The 19974-nt window shown below is 35.0% G+C and overlaps 1 protein-coding gene across 3 annotated transcripts in view; it reads right to left on the bottom strand.

The window, feature by feature from the left end:
* The window catches only part of BAZ1A (bromodomain adjacent to zinc finger domain 1A), a 76947-nt gene that overhangs the window by 41167 nt on the left and 15806 nt on the right, over positions 1–19974 (bottom strand). For all 3 annotated transcript variants that reach the window (XM_032481865.1, XM_032481864.1, XM_032481863.1), the window contains exons 4-5: positions 2690–2833; positions 869–970 (exon numbers count right to left, since the gene is read on the bottom strand). In XM_032481865.1, the coding sequence (XP_032337756.1) occupies positions 869–970; positions 2690–2833 (246 nt within the window). The remainder of the gene's footprint in view (positions 1–868; positions 971–2689; positions 2834–19974) is intronic.

A 19974-nucleotide genomic window follows, 5' to 3' on the forward strand; every position in this document is an offset into this window, starting at 1 on the left:
TTCAAAAGTTTTGAATAATCCATGAACATTATCTTGGGAAGGCTATTTTGCAATATACAATAAAGTGCAGAATGCTCTGGAGATCTTACATTAACGACGAGCCCCCTCTTAGACAAAAAAACAAAAAATACACACATCCATATAGTATAGAAAGTAGTATATCTGACTCAGGATTCACTCAATACTTGTATGATTATCACTTTTCTTTGGACTCATGAATATATAGGTGGACAACAGGGATGAGAGAGTAAGTAAAATTCTTTCACACCAAATGAAATGTAAGACTGATTCCTAGGTGGCAAACTGCTAGAGGCTGATAATGTAAACGATTTATTTTGAGATGACTAAGAGCCTAACAACCAAACATCAACATGGATTTTCCTAAAGCATATCAATGTAACCTAGAGCCAGGCCTGGTAAATATTACCATTCACCAGCTCTCTCTTTTGATTAGGTCTCAAATAAGAATTTTTTAAAGGTAATTCTGTTTTGTTAATTTTCTTAAGAAATGGGGAGAGACTGATCAGATATTTGTATCTGATGAATATGTATCTGCAAATGTGACATATTTGTAAGCACCAGACTTCTCAGCTTTGAAAACTGAGTTCTTTCAGGAGAAATACTTCATAAATAGGATCCTTCTTAGTTTTTCAGATGTGAAGACTATTTAGGGTTAGTTACTAAACCAAATAAAGAGCTCATGGAGTCCATTAGGATTCACATTATCAGTCTATGAGCATAAAAATATACATCTATTTTAAAAAGGGAAGCAATCACATGCAAGATTACCCATGTGTTCCACATCCAATCTTCTTAATCAACATAATTATCCTACTTTAAACCAACAAGAGAAGATACCGAGTTTTACCTGATCTGTGTTGCTTTAACAATAGCACACTCATACAATTCTTTTTTAGTGGGTTGTACCTTGTACTTGAATAATAAAGGATCAATTGTATCTTTTTTCTTCCTAAAAAGAGCAAAGACACAAGTCAGTTAATAATTTGTTTTGAAATGTGATATTTTAAATGAAATCTAGTTTCTAAGAACATACTATAACAGAATCTAATATATTTTTATTTTAGTTATGATTTTATAAATTACTGATATGCTTCACCATTCTATTAGCCAAAACAATACAAAGCACTTTTTTATGTTAGGTAGGTACTTTAATTACTCATTCAATAAATTTTCTTTGAATGAAGAAATTAACTCCAGATGAATAAGGAGAATACCCAGTTTAGGTCAGACAAATTTATAAACAAACAGCTGTCTGATCTGCTTTTAAATTTTCTTCTTCACAGCTATGTAATCCAAGGGCAAAAGTGTACAAAACAGAGTTTTGCCTGTTTTGAGAACTGGCAAAAAGGCTACACATTTTATTCCCTCCCCAACCAACTTCTTTTTTTTTCTTCCCTTTGAGGGTACATACACTCATTCACCCATCCATTCAGTAAAATAGCTAGAGCCTACAATGTGCCAAATATTAATACAGATTCAGTGGTGAACAAATAGATATACAGTGAGGAGATACAGGTAACCAAATAAACAAAAAAATACACAACAGGGTGGGTGGTGTTATGAAGGGAATACAGTGCAGAGTGGAAAAAGGTCTCTATTTTATATAGGATGATGGTCCCTGATAAACTGACCAGGTAGGTCTTCCAAGAAGTTAACATTTAAGCAGAGATCTGAAAAAAAAAAAAAATGAAGGAGCAATCCATGAGAAAACCTTGGGAAATGAGTTTTTAAAGGAAGAGAGAAAACTGTGTGTAAAGGCTCCGAGGGGGAAGCATGCATGGTTTGCACAAGAAGCAGAATAAATAGGGTGAATGAAAGGAAAGAAGGTTCAGTCAGAGAGGCAGCAGCAGGGCCAGATTACAGGCCATCACCAAGGGCTTTAAATTTTACTCTGAGTAAAGACACTAGAGGATTCTGAAAATGGGGTGAAAATGCTTTAATTTACATTTCAGAAGGATCATTCTAGCTGCCACGTGGGGCATAGACTATGCGGCAAGAGTGCAAACAGGGATACCAGTTAGAATGTTAATGTAATAAACTAAGTGAGAAAAATGATGGCACTACAGACTAAGAGGGTAGTGGTGGCAGTAGAGAGAAGTGGTTAGAGTCTGGGAAAACTGTCTCTGCATGCAAGTGTATATGTAAAGGGGATAGAAGGGGGGCTAGAGAAAAGGAAATGACAGGAAAGGATGATAAAGAGAAGTGCTGGGCAATGAAAGTAAGCTATAGTCAAAGTGATACAAATGCTGTACACACACCGCAGACAGTGCCATTTTATATAGATTTTTCGCCAAGAGCACTCAGCTGACCAATACTGTCAATTGACTAAATTTCAGAAGGTTACAGAGCTTCTTCACCATATGCACCACAAAGTAACTAATAAAGTACAGAATGAATTCTCCCAAGTAAACGAAAGTGGAATGTATAGTATAATTGAATGAAGTGAGCGTCAATTGCTCTTAAGCAGCTGACTAGAATTAACTATTTATATTAAAATAGTTCCAATTTTGCAAACTCTAACACGTGTTGTTGAACCACATTGCTCTGATGCATAGTATCCAGTGTATGACTAGAAAGGAAGAAGGGTGGGATTAAAGAAAAAATTATTTCAATGGGATATCAGTAGCCAATCTGATATATATTTAAAAAATTAATACAAATCACTTACCCATTTTGAAAAGAACTGTTTTGTGTTTCTGAATCATCACTATCACTGATGATAATAGTTTCTCCATCTATACTGCTGACATGTCCATTAGCAAAACCATTTTGGTGAGATGGAGGGAGGACTTCCAAAATCCTACATTGTAACCTGCAAGAAAATGATTCATTTACAAATGCAACTCATCTTTTATTGTGACTTCTGATCTCTGGAAAGCTTCCTATTTACTAACTCTGTTAACCTTATTTTGGCTTCCTTTACCTCTCCTCTCCTCTATTTTATGGGCTGCAATTTCAGACTCACTCACCACAACTGAAACATTTCTCAATCTCATTTTCACTGTGCCAATTTTCAACTGATAAATAATTTAAATTTGGCATATCCATAAATGGAAGATTATTCACCAAAAAAAAAAAAATAGGAATGAAATACTGATACATGATATAGTAGGGATGAACCTTGAAAACATGCTAAATTAAAGGAACCAGACATAAAAGGCCATATAATATATGATTCTGTTTATATGAAACATCCAGGATAGGGAAATCCATAAAGACAGAAAGTAGATGAGTGGTTGTGAGGAACTTGGGATATAGGAGGGGAGGGGAGAGGGTGAGGGTGAGAGGAGAATAATGGGCAGTGGCTGCTAATGGGTATGGGCTTTCTTTTGGGGGTGCTGAAAACGCTCTAAAATTAGTTTGCAGTGATGGCTGTAAAACTCTAAGAATATACTAAAAGCTACTGAACTATACATTTTAAATGGGTGAATTTTATGGTATGTGAAATATATCTTGTTAAAAAAAAGACAGTCACAAGTATAGCAGGGAGTAAAAAAAGAAGAGAGAGAGAGGGAGCATTGCTGGAATTAATCTATGGCATCTCTACAACTCTTAGGCAATTCAGGGGTTTTATTAACTAAGAATATATTAAGCACATATATACTTATCAATGGGTAAATTCCTATTCTCTTAGAAAAACTGGCTCAAGATTAGACAATCTACTCACGGTTATCATTCATTTGGTTATCTCACATCATAAACAAACTCTGATATATTGTGGGCCCTACTCTTCTAGAACTTCATTCTCCCCATACTCCACTTTTTTTCCACATAGTAGGAGTAGAGCTGGTATGTTCCCACAAGACCCTGGCCAGAGTCAGTTGATATCAGGTGGGTACCTTTTTGCTGAGCCAATGCACCTTTCCCAAGATTTTAATATTTGCAATCTAGAAAGTAAAAATCAGTCCTTTTCCTAGCATGAAATCAGTAAGATATAAAATTCTAGTGCTGCTGGCCACCATGTTTTCTGCCACGTGAAACAGGCCAGTGCGCAGTGAGAAAAGAGAGGAGAGATGGCAGGAGTACTAGAGGCAATTTGTTCTCTTATTCCTGTTTTTCAGATTTAACTGCACCTTGCCCTATCTCAGATTTAGCTGTTTAATCTTTCCCTTGATTCAATAAACCGATAATTTGCCCTTTTGCCTACATGTTTTCAAAACAGAATTTTGTCATTCACAATCAAAATAAACAGAATCATATAATTCCAGAAAAACAAATAGTATATTTAGAACTGATTCATTTTGGGAAGCTGGTGGTTTTTTACAAGATAATAGCACTTATTTTCACTAGAGTACATTTTAGCATATGCTTGCTTATATTCTCCTTTAGGAGAACATCTTTAGTATCCCCAACAATATCTAATTTTGCTGTTAGGCACAGAAAAAATCAGGAGTATGGATTTCCTGTTAGGAACTTTGTACTATATACAAATAGAAGAGAGCAACAGCATTATTCCACAGCATCTCAAGGTTCAACAATCAACAAAATGTAGAGTATGTGGGTGAATCCAAAGCCCTTAAAGCATCTTATCTTCTTCCCTCAACTAATTTCCTCATTCTGAAACTTATAAGCATTTGATTAAAAGTATTATATATGATTCCTTAATAATTTGCTCCTAAAATAAAGAATTGAGGTAAGAGAGAGAAGACTCAAATTACTAAAACCGGAAGTGAAAACTGGGAAAGATTATAAAAGAATATCATGTACAATTGTACGCTGACAAACTAGATAACCTAGATGAAATGGACAAATTCTTAGAAACACACAAACTGACTCAAGAAAAAATAAAAAATCTAAAAGGATCTGTAACTATTAAGAAGATTGAATACGTAATCAAAAAGCATTTCAACGAGGAAAAGCCCAAGACCAAATGGTTTCACTGGTGAGTTCTACCAAACTTTAAAAGAATTAATACCAATTCTCAAAATCTTCCAAAAGACTGAAAAGGAGAGAATGCGTCTTGACTCACTCTATAAGGCCAGCATTACCCTGATACACAAACCAGACAAAGACATGGCAAAACATATAAAGAACTCATAACCCAATTTAAAAAAATCCTATTCAAAAATCAGCAAAGGACCTGAATAGTCATTTCTCAAAAAGGATACAAATGGAAAAAATGCTCAGCATCACTGGTCATAAAGGAAATGCAAAATCAAAACTGCAATGAGATACAACTTCATACCTTCTTAAGATGGCTATTATTTTTTTTAAATGGAAAATAAAGAGTGTTGGGGAGGATATTAAGAAATTGGAATCATCATGCATTGCTGATGCAAATGTAAAATGGTGCAGCTGCTGCAGAAAATAATAATATTAAAAAATTTAAACATAGAATTATCATATAACCCAGCAATTCCCTTTCTAGGTATATATCCAAAAGAATTGAAAATAGAAACTCAATAAATATTTGTACACCAGTGTTCATAATGACATTATTCACGATAGCCAAAAGGTACAAACAACTCAGATATCTATCAACAAATGCACAGATGACAAAATGTGGTATGTACACATACAGTGGAATAGTATTCAGCCATTAAAAGGATGAAATTCTGATACATGCTACAACACAGATGAAGAACCTCAAAAATATTATGCTCAGTGAAATCAGCCAAGTACAAAAGGGCAAATAGTGTAAGAATCTACTTATATGAAGTATCTAGGCAAATTCATAGAGGCATAAAGTAGATTAAGGCTACCAGGGACAGGAAGGAGGGAGAAATGGGGAGTTATTGCTTAATGAGTACAGAATTTCTGTTTGGGATGATGAAAAGTTTTGGAAACAGTAGTGATAGTTACACAACACTGTGAATGTACTTAATATCACTAAATTATACACTGAAAAATTATTACAATGGTGAAGGTTATGTTTATTTACCACAGTTTAAAAAAAAATTTTTTTGGTCCTAACAGTTAAGCTGAAGAAGGCCTAATTACCAAGCCTACATTGGTAGCAAACGGAAACGGTGTCAAAAGAACAGCGGGCTAACTTTGGCTACTCACTGACAGAAATAAACCAATGTTTCTAAAGAGGAACAACTGCAGGAAATCATATCAGAACTGGTTAAGCAATTATGTAGTCTAATGGTAAAAAGATTCTGTAATTTAGTGACATATAAACTGCACAAAAATAAGCAAGGAATGAAATGGACCTACTTTTGAAGGGTCTAGGTTTAACATTCAAGAATCCTATGGCTCAGGGTTCAAGGAGGTGATGAAGAAAGCTTTTCAGAGAACCTGTGACAAGGTTCTTCAAGTTAGAAAAAGAGATGGTTTTCACTGGCAGAGCTCATGTGAGTACCTCTAAGTGGCAATGGTGGTGGTCATCAGAGAAAAACAAAGTAACTGGGTCTATGCTGCGCACAGGAATGGTTGGTGTGGTGCCTAAGATGATTTAATGGTCTACTGACAAGAACAGTCTATGATTCCAGGAAAGCCTACAGAGCTACAACAATTTAAGAATTACTTTACTTAAAACCAACAGAAAATTAACAGATAGAAATACAATTCCCTGACAGAGGAATAAGGGAAAGGGAAACTAGTACCAGTAGCATGGAGACATTGCCTCTAATGTAGGAAATATGTTTTATATATAAATTATATTAGTTATTATTGGGTGGAGGGTATAGCTTAAGTGGTAGAGCACATGCTTAACATGCATGAGGTCCTGGGTTCAATCCCTAGTACCTCCTCTAAAACTAAATAAGTAAATAAATAAGTAGACCTAATTACCTACCCCCTCTTAAAATTTATTTTTAATTAAAAGAATATATACTAGTTATTATCAATGCTGTTGCTAACTTTGCACCCAAACCACAGGTAATCTATTTCTTGCTAATCTAATTGATGCTTGGCCTCTCACTGATGCTTAGCTAAACTTCAGGTAACTACAAGATGTCAAATCAACACATTCTAATAACTTCCAAAGAGACATAGTCTATGTCTTTCAAATCCACTTGCTACAATTTCTTGGTTCTAGGGAGTCCAGAGAAGACTAGGGTATAAAAAATGGTTAAAGAATCATGAATTAAGACCCAGTTAGCAGGTCTTGGAGAATACAGAAACTCTAAATTGAAGTTATGCTCCATTATTTGAGGACAGAGTGGAAGTTGACAATCAAAAGATGGTCCTTATAATTATTAGAGTTCCTGTGTGCCAGGTAAGTATATAATATATACATATTTCTCTCCTCATATCAACCCTGCAAGTTATACATTTTTCAGCAGATGAAATTCAGGGTCAGAGAAGTTAAATCATTTGCTTATAGTCATACAACCAACAATGGTACAGCCAAAACTTGAACTGTTTGACTCTGAAGCCCACATACTTTCTAATCTTCCCCTCTATTTATTACTGGAGTTGAGGGGGAACACAACAATATACTGACCCAAGGGAATTTCAGAGCTTTAAGCCCAGGCAGTCAAGAGGCACTTTTGGAGCCTCTCTGAAACACATTTCAAACTTCAACACATTTCATAGTGAAAGGAAGTTTGTGGAACAGCGGCAAGCACTGAATGAGGATACAGCAGAAGTTAGCCATAAATCTCTGATAGTGACCAGCTAAACATGGAAATAGCCTTTTATAAGAATATTCCGGAATGGCATATATCACTTCTCCCAAAAAAGCTGTTTTTGTTTTATAGTCATTTAATAATAGCTATAGTTCAATTTACATCTCAAAATACAAATTCACTAAAACAAAAGCCAGTTCTGGAATTTAAATATATGCAGAATATTTATAAGGCATTTGGGGTAGAAGATAAATAATTAACAGCAAAAGGAAAGAAGACTGGAAACCTGGGGCGACCTAACTGACATAAAGGACTGCCCCTCTCTGGGTCTCTAAAAATGGAATATGCTGAATCTATGGCATGCTTCACACCTGCTCACCCGTGCTGCTGCATTAACCTTTTATTTTCTTGTAATACAGGTGCAACAACATTTAGTTTAAAAATACTATGCTTGGATAATTACTTCAACTTTATGGGTAGAAACAGAGCAACGCTCTTTAATTTGAAGATCAGAGTTTAAAAAAAAAAAACAACTCAAATTAAGGAGGTTAAGTGATACCTCGTTTTAAGTGGAGGAAACTAGACCACTCAACAAGTCTGCTACTTCAAACAGAAAGACTGTGAATTATGTTGATTACTTGTCAGTTGAGAAGAAGAGGTCAGAAAAGGCTGCTTTGTTTCTAACTCCTCACTTTTTAGACAAGTGGATCAGAGTAGCTCAAAGAATGTTTCATTTTGAATTGTTCTGAGACTCTATGGACAGAGAACCATGTCTTATTATTTCTCCAACTGGCATTTGATCTATCATAAGCCTAAATAACGTAAGACAACAAGACTCATTAGATTCTTATTAAAGACTAAATCTATTAAAAGATATATAATATAAATAAAAATCTTTGGAAAGAAAATTCTAGATATAAGATATATGGGTTAAAGCCTACATATCTCTAGTAAGTTTCAAGCACTTGGTTATTATCAGCATACTGTGTAAAATTAAACTCTTTAGTATTCAAAATTATCATCTTAAAGCCACATGAGTTAATTTGGCTAAAATGTCAACCAAATTAATGAAAGCTTTACCAAAATACTTTCAAATTCCTACTAGCACATTCAAATTAATAGGTATTCAAAATGTTTGCAGACTCAGCTTTATGTTGACATGGCCTACTGACGTCAACAGAGTTGATAACCTTGTGCGGAGGCAAGACCAACATATACAGATCAGAGAAAACAAAACATTAAATACAATGAAAAGCCACCACAGATTTAGCAGCGAGTAACTTTTGTTACAAAATGAAAATAGTATTTCAGAACACTCAACTTGGCCTCATGGTGGACGATGGATAGGAAAGGAAGAGAAGCAGGCTCCTTGCCTTTCCTCTATCTCACTGCCATCCTGAACAAGGGAAACAATGGTTACAACCTTGGGATGACTGAGCAGAAAACAGGAAAAAGCCTGGGTTCCTGACAACTTTGTGGACCTGCATACCCAGTCCTAACACTAGAACTTCTGTACTTAGTTCTATATGAGTGAGAAATTTCTATTTTGTTAATGCCACTAAAATTTTTTCTGCTATACGCACCTAACTCAAATCCCAGCTGATAAGGAAAAGCAATATAAGCAATCTATTAGGTATCCTAGGTGTTTTCATTAAATAGTAATCAGTTTATAAACTGATAGATGTTAAATTTATTGAGTCAGAGAACTGTATTCTTCACTTCAACCAATACAAGCTGAATAAGATTTTCAAACTTGAAAGTTTCCTTGTCATTGGCAATACAGATTTTTCAAGTCATATTTGTTTCAGAAAACTGATAGTGTAAAGTAGGAAAGTAAGTTCAACAACACATGATTTGTGGGTGTGGCATAAAGGAGCAGTATGAGGGATATCTGTAGCGATAGAAATATTCTGTACCATGACTATATTAATGGCAATATCCTGGTTTGACACTGTACAACTGGGGGAAATTCTGTATTATTTTACAACTGCATGTGATTCCATAGTTATCTCAAAATAGAAAGTTTAATTTAAAAATGCTAATGATAAGCATTAGGAAAACACTAACTCCAATTAAAAGGATTGATTTCACATATTATGGGAAAAAATCAATAAAAGATGAAAGTAATGTATATGTATCACTAAAAAGCTACAGTAAATAATGACACTATAGTATTGGCAGAAGGATAGCCATACAGCTCAATAGAAGGGAGACCAGAAATAGAAAATTCCATTTATGTTTATATTCTGGAAAGGGCAAAATTATAAGGACAGAAAACAGATCAGTGGTTGCCCGAGTTTAGGAGATATGGGCAAGGGCTGATTACAAGGAGGCAAAAAAGAAGGTAGTAAAAATGTTTACGTCTTATTGTGATGGGTTACATGACTGTGTCAAAAGTCAGAACTATACACTAAAAAGGGTAAATTTTATCATAAGAAAGTAATGTACTTTAATTAAGCTTTATTAGTTTAGACTACTTAGGATAAAGGCCTATCTGAATGTAAGTTATGTAATTTATTCTTTAATTTAAATATAACTAAAAAATTAAGATAATAAAATTATACTTATTACTCCTCGCATTCTCAAATTCAAGCTGGAAGCTCAAATTAACTTGAGTATTTTTTACTATCCTTATGGTTAATAAACATTCTTAATATGACAACAATGAAGTCAACATGCTGAGTGATTCACTGACTAGAAGCAGATAAAGAAAGATACAAACATATCTTTATCAAGATAATTCAAAGATAAACACCAACCCATTCGAATGGCCAATCATAGCACATTATTAATGAAGTACTAAATTAATTTGGCATTATAGTACCTTTTATTCATTCTATTTGAATATTAGTGATATACTCACTAGCAGAGTAAGACTTACCTGTGTCGTTTTCTTTCCAGTTTTATTGAGAAATAATTGACATACATCACTGTATAAGCTTAAGGCATACAGCATGGTCTGATTTACATACATTGTGAAATGACTACCACAGTAAGTTCACCTAACATCCAGCATCTCACATAACATCCATTATCTCATACAGTAAAAAGAAAAAAAAAATTTCTTATGATGAGAACTCTTAGGGTTTATTCTCAACAACTTTCCTGTATATCATACAGCAGTGTTAACTATAGTCATCATGTTGTACATTACATCCCTAGTATTTATTTATCTTAAAACTGGAAGTCTCTACCTTTCGACCACCCAATTCTTCCTCCAATTCCCCTCCCCTCCTTGTCTTCTTAATGCAGTTATCTTACTCAGTTCTTTATTAGTCATTCATATGTATTTCACTTATCTGTGCCCTGTACATTCTATCTCTGCTACCAATAGACTATATAATGCTTGAGAATAAGTACTAATGCTTTACTCATATTTGATTATCCACTTGCATCTAACAGTGGTTTTCAGAGAAAACACTGAATTAATTGGCTATAACAAAAAATGACTCAAACTATCCCATCAAGTTTTATTATCTTTATAGCACTGATCAGTATCTGAAATTGTCCTGATTTGTGTATTTCTCTCTTGCACTTGAATGTAAGTCCCAAGTCTTTGTCTTACTACCCTCTTCCCAATACCTATAACAGCACCGAGCACACAACTTATTGAATTAATCACAGAAAATTGGTTTTGTGTCTACTATAAAGTACTCAGTCAGAATATTCCCTACCACCTCTATGGAAAAAAGTAATAAATAATTGCATTTTTCATCCCTGGAAACTGTGCCAAAAGATAGAAAAAAATAAATTAATTAAAATTCTATTTTCTCCCATGCTTGCAGTCACCTTTTGTTGCCACTAGATAGCATTCTTTCATCTGCAAGCACAATATTTGAAAAGAAGAAAGCTTAAACAGCTTGGAATACTGAAGTAAAATAATTAAGGCATCTCTAATAAGTACAGCCAGGGAACCTGTTTAAATACAGGGTCTTTTTTCCCCTTGAATCAATGATCATAAGATGATGCTGATTTTCAGACACTCAACAATATGACCTGGATCACTCTTAGAGTGACTGAGCAAAAGCTTAAAACTAACCACATTATATACAATCCTATGTTTCTTCACACTTTCACATAAATTATAAAATACTCAAGTAAAGTGAAAAGTAAATACTGAGTGATACATCAACTTATAATCTTTAACTCCTTTTTAAGGGCTATCCTTTCATATTTTTTTTCATACTCATTACTCCTCCCAAACAGAACCACTACCTGTGCTTGAAAACTTTACTACTTGTTACCTTGAGCAAGTTTTAATTAACTAAGCTCTGTGTATGAACTCCTCAGCTGCGAAATGAGTGAATAAGCACCTATCACATATGGCTGTTGTGGGAATTAAATAAGATAGTATAAATAAAAAGCTTAGAGCAGTGTCTAGCATATAATAAGCTCTCAAAAGTTTACTGGTATTGTCATCATCTCCCTAAAATGACATATGGTGAACTCTCAAGAACAGTGACTATGAGGTAAAAAAATTAGGGACCGGCTACCAAAAAAAGATGAGTCATCACAGCTGGCAGGCTCTTCACTTATCTCTGACAAGAGCAGGAAGGATCCAACATTTACTGAGTGCTTTATGTACCAGGCCCTATGCTGGCCTCCTAACAAATATTAACCATTGTGACAGACTGTTGCAGTCATGGTCCCCACTGAGACACACCTCTGTGGTCCCCTCCCACATTAATTCTGAATTTGCTCATGTGACTTGCTTTGGTCAATGGAACACTAGCTAATATGGAGCGTGCTGAGGCTTGATATGCACTTACATGCTGGAGCGTGCCCTCTCTTGCTGCTAGGAACCCTGCTCCCACCCTCGGAACAGGTTCCAATTAGCCTCCTGAAGGATAAGAGACCACATGAAAACAGCCACCCAGTCTGAGGCCCCAGACATGTGAGTAAGGCTAGAGTAAACGACCTAGACAATCCAGCCCCAGACCATAAGAACATTCCTGTTTATTGATTTAGGCCACTAAATTTTGGAGGGTGGTTCATTATGCAGCAAAAGCTAATTAATACAACCACCATATGGATGTAGATATTACTTGTTTTACAGATTAGGAAAGAAGGTTCTCAGAACTAACAAGTCAGTTTGGCGCCAAAGGCTTTTTCTACCATACCAAGCCACCTCTACATGCCGTGCTCTGGGGTTCTAGATAAAAAGGGGATCTCTGGGGATTTTATTCTGTATCTCTTATTTAAGCAGTAACCTTTCCTCTCTACCAGCAGTCAGCACACTGTGGCTCATGGGTTAGATCCAACTCATTGCTTGTTTTATATGGTCTATGAGCTAAGAATGGCTTATACATTTTTAAATGGTTTAAAATAAAATAAGAGTACTTTGGGACATGTGAAAGTAATATGAAATTCAAATTTCAGTGTTCATAAATAAAGAATAGAGCCATGCTCATTCATATACTGTCTATGGCTGCTTTCGCACTGTAACAGCAGAGTTGGGTGGCTGTGATGGAGACCATATGGACTTCGAAGTCTATAATATCTATCTGGCCCTTAATTTTTTTAAAAAAAGTGTGCCAGCCTCTGCTCAGAATTCTCTTGGTATATGTCTTTAATTTAAACAAAGGATTTTGCCTGGTCTTTAGTGATGAATAGACTTTCTTTGTACTTTTATCACTCCTTTCCCTTTCATTGGAAATTATTTAAGTTTATGTCATTTCTCTTAGTTCTCTTTTTTTTCCTCATTTCAGTAGGGTTTATTTATTTTTTAAATTGAAGTATTGTTGATTTACAACATTGTATGGCTTCTGGTGTGCAGCACAGTGATTCAGTTACACATATAAAAATATATTCTTTTCCATTACAAGTTACTACAATCTCTTACTTCTCTTTTATCTTTCCTTGGTCTCTGAATTTGTCCAAGAAAGACAGATAGCCTCATTTTTAAAATAGTTATTCAGAACTATTGTGATCTTATATTGGCCAAGTGGAATAGACCACAAAGGAGGTAGAAACTGATGCAGGAGAGAGATTTTATTCAAAAGACCTTCTAACTTCCCAGACCTGAACTTGTGTAATAACCATATAGAAATAAACTTGCCTTTTATTCCTAAACGGGATTTCAGGACAGAAGTAGCTCTACACAGTCTCCTCTCTTTTGTGAGATGAGCCTCTAATGTTCTCCTGCCATAGGAAGCTAAGAACTTCAGAACTACTACTAGTCTACTTCACCACCCTGCTGCTAACCAGTTCACTGAGACACAAATTGAAGTAAACCCCTTATTTCCTTTTATATTAGAAGAAGTGAACCTCAATTTACTTGCCATTCCCCATTTTTATCATTTTCTTACTATGAATAAGACTCCTACAGTAATGACCATAAGTCTGGTAGAGACTCAGCTGACTCTACACTTAGTGCATTACTGCAAAGGATCAATAAAGAAGTTGCCATAGAAACCAACGCCTTTACCTCCAACATTTACCAAAGACTTTTGAGAAGCATTAGACAGATGCCCCTAATGACCAATGCCATCTGAACGCCCTTAGAGCACTGAACAAAATAAATACGTTTGTTTGGTCAGTCTAAACTTCACTGAACTATTTTGTTAAGCATCAAGCATTTATTTGAGTCCATTTAGAAATACTAAAAACAGAAGCATTATATGTTATTTGAATTAAACATGTTTAGAAAAATAAATTCATTTTCAGTTATGTTGTGACTACTTATTAGGGATTTTTAGGGTATAAAAATGTTTTCCTAGGATGGCCTCGCAATTTATACTATTACACAACTAAATAAGGATTCTAAATTTTAACTCTTAAACTTGCAACGACAAACCAGTCAGTCAGTCAGGTTGTAAGTCTGGGTCTCTGGTACATACAACAAATGTATCTAAAGAAGATGGTTTCAGTCTAACTTAGAATTCCAAAGGAAGGACAGCTGTCCCAAAGAGCCTTTTCTTCCCTATTAATAATTATATCGTCAACACACTAGGGTCATCAGGAACTAAAGATGGAAACTACAGTTTGAGGATGTTGCTTAGGATACTCCTTGGCTGAGAACCTGGAATTCTGACCTCAAAGGGGCAGTCGTGTAAGCTGACCAACAGAATGCCCTCTATCTGAAAGAGCTATAATAAATTTAACTAATAAATGTTGCCAAACTTATATACCATCTTTGCATCTAAGTAAGAAGACTTCCTCTTCAGTCCTTTCTACTAATTTATGCTTTTCTCTGTCTTAAAATTTCTAGTTAAATAACCTTTTCCCCAAAACTTCTTGATTAATTCCACCTAGATCCAGTCACTAATATCCAAGTATGCATATTTAAATCAAAATACCTGTATTCGTTCCTCACTTATCTCTTTTATGTTCATCTTATCTTCTCAATATATTTAGTATTTCCTTTTGTCCACAACATTAGTGAATTTTAATTAATTAGGATTCACTAGTATCATTTAGGTTAGCAATATAAAAAGAGCCCAAAGTTCATTTTCTCATTTCCAATTCTAATATATAATAAGTACCTACTCTCTATATTTTACCTTTTTATGCTAATTTTCTCTTACTTCTTTTAGACTAAAGTGCTTAAAGCATTCCACCAATGCAACATAGAAAGCCATAGGGAATATACTATCAATAGTTGGATAGTTAGCAGGGGAGGGATAGCTCTGTGGCACAGTGCATGCTTAGTATGCACGAGGTTCTGGGTTCAACCCCCAGTACCTCCATTATAAATAAATACAGCTGATTACTTTATCCCAAAAACACAAACACACAAAAAAGAAAAAAATAGTTGAATAGTTAAGAGCTGTAGTTGGTTGGTCACTATTTAATTCCAAAATTGATATGAAACTCTTTGGTGCAAATCCAATTTTTCTATTTTAGAGATTTAACCTACATTGGTGAAAAGGTCTGTCATTAAGTTAAAGGTCAGAGGTTATGTGGAAGAATGCAGTTCATTATTTTTAAAGAGAAAATTCACACAAGGCTGGCAAAAGAAGTAACTTTCTCCATCCTCAGAAAAAGGCAATATTCCAAGTAAGCTTTTTAGGAACACATAGTTTAGCTAGTTTATTCAAAACCAATTAAAAATGATGCACATGCTGTTCTGATATAAGAAAATATCCAAACTATTGCTAAGTGAAAAAGCTACTTGTTATTTTCATTTTTTAATTTAGTGTGGTATAGAAAAAAAGAGAACTATCCGCTAATTTTTTGACAGTGGTTACCTCTGGAGGGAACATTTGGGGAACACACTCCAGGCCTCACCCTTTACTTTTCTCTAATGTATATGAATCTTTATAGGTAAAAAAGAGCAGATTTTTTTAAATTGTAAACTTCAGTCTTAATAAGCAGAGCATATAATTTTATTTTTTAATTTAAAGACTTTGGTTTTTTAGACCAGTTTTAGTTTCACAGCCAAGTTGAGAGGAAGATACAGAGATTTCCTATATACTCCCTACCCCGACACATGCATAACCTCCCCCTCTATCAACATCTTACACCAGAGAAGTACACTTGTTACCATGAACCTACATCGGCACGTCATTATCACCCAAAGTCCATAGTTACATTAAGTTCACTCCTGGTGCTGTATATTCTATGGACTTGGACAAATGCATCCATCATTATAGTACCACCAAGAGTATTTTATACTGCCTTAAACATCCTCTGTGCTGCACTTATTAATCTCTCCTCTACCCTCCCCAACTCCTGGCAACCACTGATCTTTTAACTGTCCCCATAGTTTTGCCTTTTCTAAAAAGTCATACAGTTTGAATTATACTATATGTATCCTTTTCAGATTGGCTTCTTTCATTTAGAAATATGCACTTAAGGTTGCTCCATGTTTTTCATAGCTTGATAGCTCATTTCTTTTTAGCACTGAATAATATTCCACTGCCTGGATGTATCACCATATATTTATCCATTCACCTACTAAAGGATATCTTGGTTACTTTCAAATTTTGGCAATTATTAATAAAGCTGCTATAATCATTCATGTGTAGGTTTTGTGTGGACATAAGCGCTCAACACCTTTGGGTAAATAACCCGGGTTATTTTTTCAAAATTCCGGGTCACCCATCAGTATCATGAAAATTTAAATGAAAGCACCTAGCACACTGCCTAGCATACAAGAAAAGTTCAATAAATGCTAGCATACTTTCAATTCTTCAGTGTCTTCTAAGGTTACCAAATTATATATCTTATATGCAGAGCCAGGATAAAGTATACTATAGTTAATTTTTATTCCATCGCCTCCTTTGCTATAAGGTGCCGTTTCTTGCTGCTGTCAGTATTTCTACTTTTAGAAGTACCTTTCTCACACCTGTTGCTTCAAATCACCTATGAATCTTTCACAGCTCCCAGAACATCTTGACTGTGTTTGTAAAATGGCTGAAAACAAGTTGCCCAAAGCCTACTTTAACTGAAAAAAATTACCAAATATACAATTATATTCTGACTCAATTTTTCAAATTCTCTCAAACTTTAGTTCTTTTTTTACACTGAATAATGACTCAACAGTCCAAAATGTTTATTTGTTATGTGATGTTTACCTCCTTTTCTCCTTTTTCCTGATTTAATTCTCCAGTTCTAGGGTTAGGGAAAGAAGATGGGTTTATCACGCAAGCATTTGATTTCTAGTTCACCATCTTTCCAATCCTTCATTAAACAAACGACTATCAGGGTTGTTAAAAAGAAAATGAGAAAGCTGATTGAAACTTGGGTGCCTTGAAATCTACTCGTGTAGCACTTTTTAGATCACATACAAATGTGGAATGACTATCTTCAAAAAACAACTATGTCTGTCTAAGACACTGAAATTGTAAACTGTGGGATTTCCTTTCAGACCTGCAACTGACAAATTTGATTTCAAGTGACAGTGGCCCAGGCAGCTATTGTAGCCTCACATTACTATTGGCATGTTTCAAAAAACAAACAAACCAAACCAAACCAAACAAAACTCATGGCCACCAATAAACACATTCAAATACTAACAAGACACCTACATCAAAAGGGTAGTATTATACAATACAGCTTAAAACATTATATATGTCCTTTTATCCTGTGAGGCAACCCTGTAAGGCAGGGGTCCATTTAATACATGAAAAAGACTAAACCTTAAAGATTTGAAATTACTTGCTGAGAACTATACAGCTAATCATAAATGGCAGAATTAAAAACTAAGGACACAGATACGGAAAAGTGATTTTGTAAGTCAGCCCCGCCTGAATTTAGATCCTACCATCTACAACTTGAAAGACAGGAACAGACGCCCCATGACTTTTTGTTCACTGCTGTATGTCCAGTGTCTAGAACAGTGCAAGTAAACAGCAGGTATCAGTAAATATATGTTGAGTAATATTACCAAAAAAAGCACTTAACTTCTTTGGATCTCTGTTTTCTTATCTGGAAATGGAAACAGTTAAGTCCTTGCCTGATATCTGCTGATATAATGTATACACAAAGCATCTGGTAGCTATTTAAGAATTAATAGACTTGACTAGCAGTGTTTTTTCCACAAGACCACCCATCCTCTCACTTCTTCCATAGGCTCTAAGGAAGTAGCAGAGGACAAATGTCGGCATGATTGGCAGGCAAGCTGGTGGTAATCAGGATGGGGAGTGTAAAGAAATAAACTGATGTGGCTCAGTCAAGTAGTCAGCTGTTCTCTTTACTACTCTGTCATAGCAATGACAAAAGATCTTCTAGAAGAATCTGTTAGCTGACTGCTAATTTCAGAACAGAAAGTCTTGGTGGGGAGGGAAGCACCTAATCTATACTCATAAGATGCAAAAAAAAAAAAAAAAAAAAGAAAGAAAAAAAAAAAAGAAAAGGGAGGAGGGATATCTAAAGGTAAATGAGACAATAAGAATATTAAGGCAAGAAGACTCAGAGGACCTATACTAATTCAGCCTACAAATGGGCCCATCCATTTCTCTGTAATGTAGCATAATCTTTCCAGTTAATCTAATTCTAATGGATAAAAAACGTCTTTAGGACCAAGGATAAGTACTACCAACAGGGATTGAAACAAAAGGTAGATGCTACTGACAAGTAGAACAAAAGTTAAAAGCAAAGGGACATGGTGCTGCCAATGGTACCATCAAGAATATGAAAAGACAACTCACAGAATGGGAACAAATATTTGCAAATTGTGTATCTGCTATGGGACTTGTACCTAAAAACACAAAGAACACTTACAACTCGGTAATAAAAAGATAAAGAACCCACTTTTAAAATGAGCAAAGGGAAAAAAATAAAATAAAATAAAATGAGCAAAGGACAAGAGTAGACATTTCTCCAAAGAAGGTACACAAATCAATAAACATATGAAACGATGCTCGACATTATTAGTCATTAGGGAAATGCAAATCAATGACATATCACTTCACATCCACTAGGATAAATAAATTAAAAAAAAGATGGACAATCATAAATTGTCCATATGTGAGGATGTGGAGACATTGGAACTCATACACACTAGTGGAAATATAAAATGATGCAGCTGCTCTGGAACAGTCTGGAGGTTTCTCAAATGCTAAACACAGAGTTATAATACAACTTACCAATTCTACTTCTAGGTATATACCCAAGAGAACTGAAAACATATCTTCACACAAAAGCTTATGCACGAATGTTTGTCACAGCATTACTTACAATTGCCCCAAAGTGGAAACAACCCAAGTATCTATCAACTGATTAATGGATAAACAAAATGTGATAGATCCATACAGCAGAATGGATTTTATATTTTATATTTTTTTATTAAAAAATATAATAAAATAAAATATATAAATAAAAAAAATAAAATACTGATAAATGCTACAACTCGGATGAACCTTGAAAAAACTATAGTAAGTGAAAGACACCAAACACTAAAGGGTACATATTTTATGATTCCATATATATGAAATGTCCAGAATAGGCAAATCCACAGAGATAGAAAATAGATGAGTGGTTGCCAGGGGCTGAAGAGAGAGGGTAGTGGGGAGGGCCTGCTAATGGGGACAAGACTTACTGGGATGATGAAAATATTCTCGAATTAATAGAAATAGCCACACAACCTCGGTAATATACTAAAAACCACTGAACTGTACACTTCAAATGAGAAAATTTTACAGTGTGTAAATTATATCTCAATATAGCTCATTTAACCTAAACATCAGAGGAAGATGAAAATGTGGGCACTGTGTAAGCAAACTCTTCTAAATTCACATTCTAACTTTCAAAGAGTGGACAGTCAGAGCAGGAGCACAGATACTTCATGTTGTGGATCCATGGATCCCATGAAGATAGAAAACACCTGCTATTTCTCAGCCACTGGGAGAAATCCATTTAATTCTCTAAATAAGCCCCCTAAGGATAAACCTCATGCCATAGTCAGGTATAAGGAGCCTGCAGATAAAGGTCAATAGGGATACTGAGGAAACTCAACCTGGAGCTTCTCTCATCACTGAAGCTGGATTTGCTCTAG

Source organism: Camelus ferus, chromosome 6, assembly GCF_009834535.1.
Source record: "Camelus ferus isolate YT-003-E chromosome 6, BCGSAC_Cfer_1.0, whole genome shotgun sequence".
In the NCBI taxonomy this organism is placed as follows: domain Eukaryota; kingdom Metazoa; phylum Chordata; class Mammalia; order Artiodactyla; family Camelidae; genus Camelus; species Camelus ferus.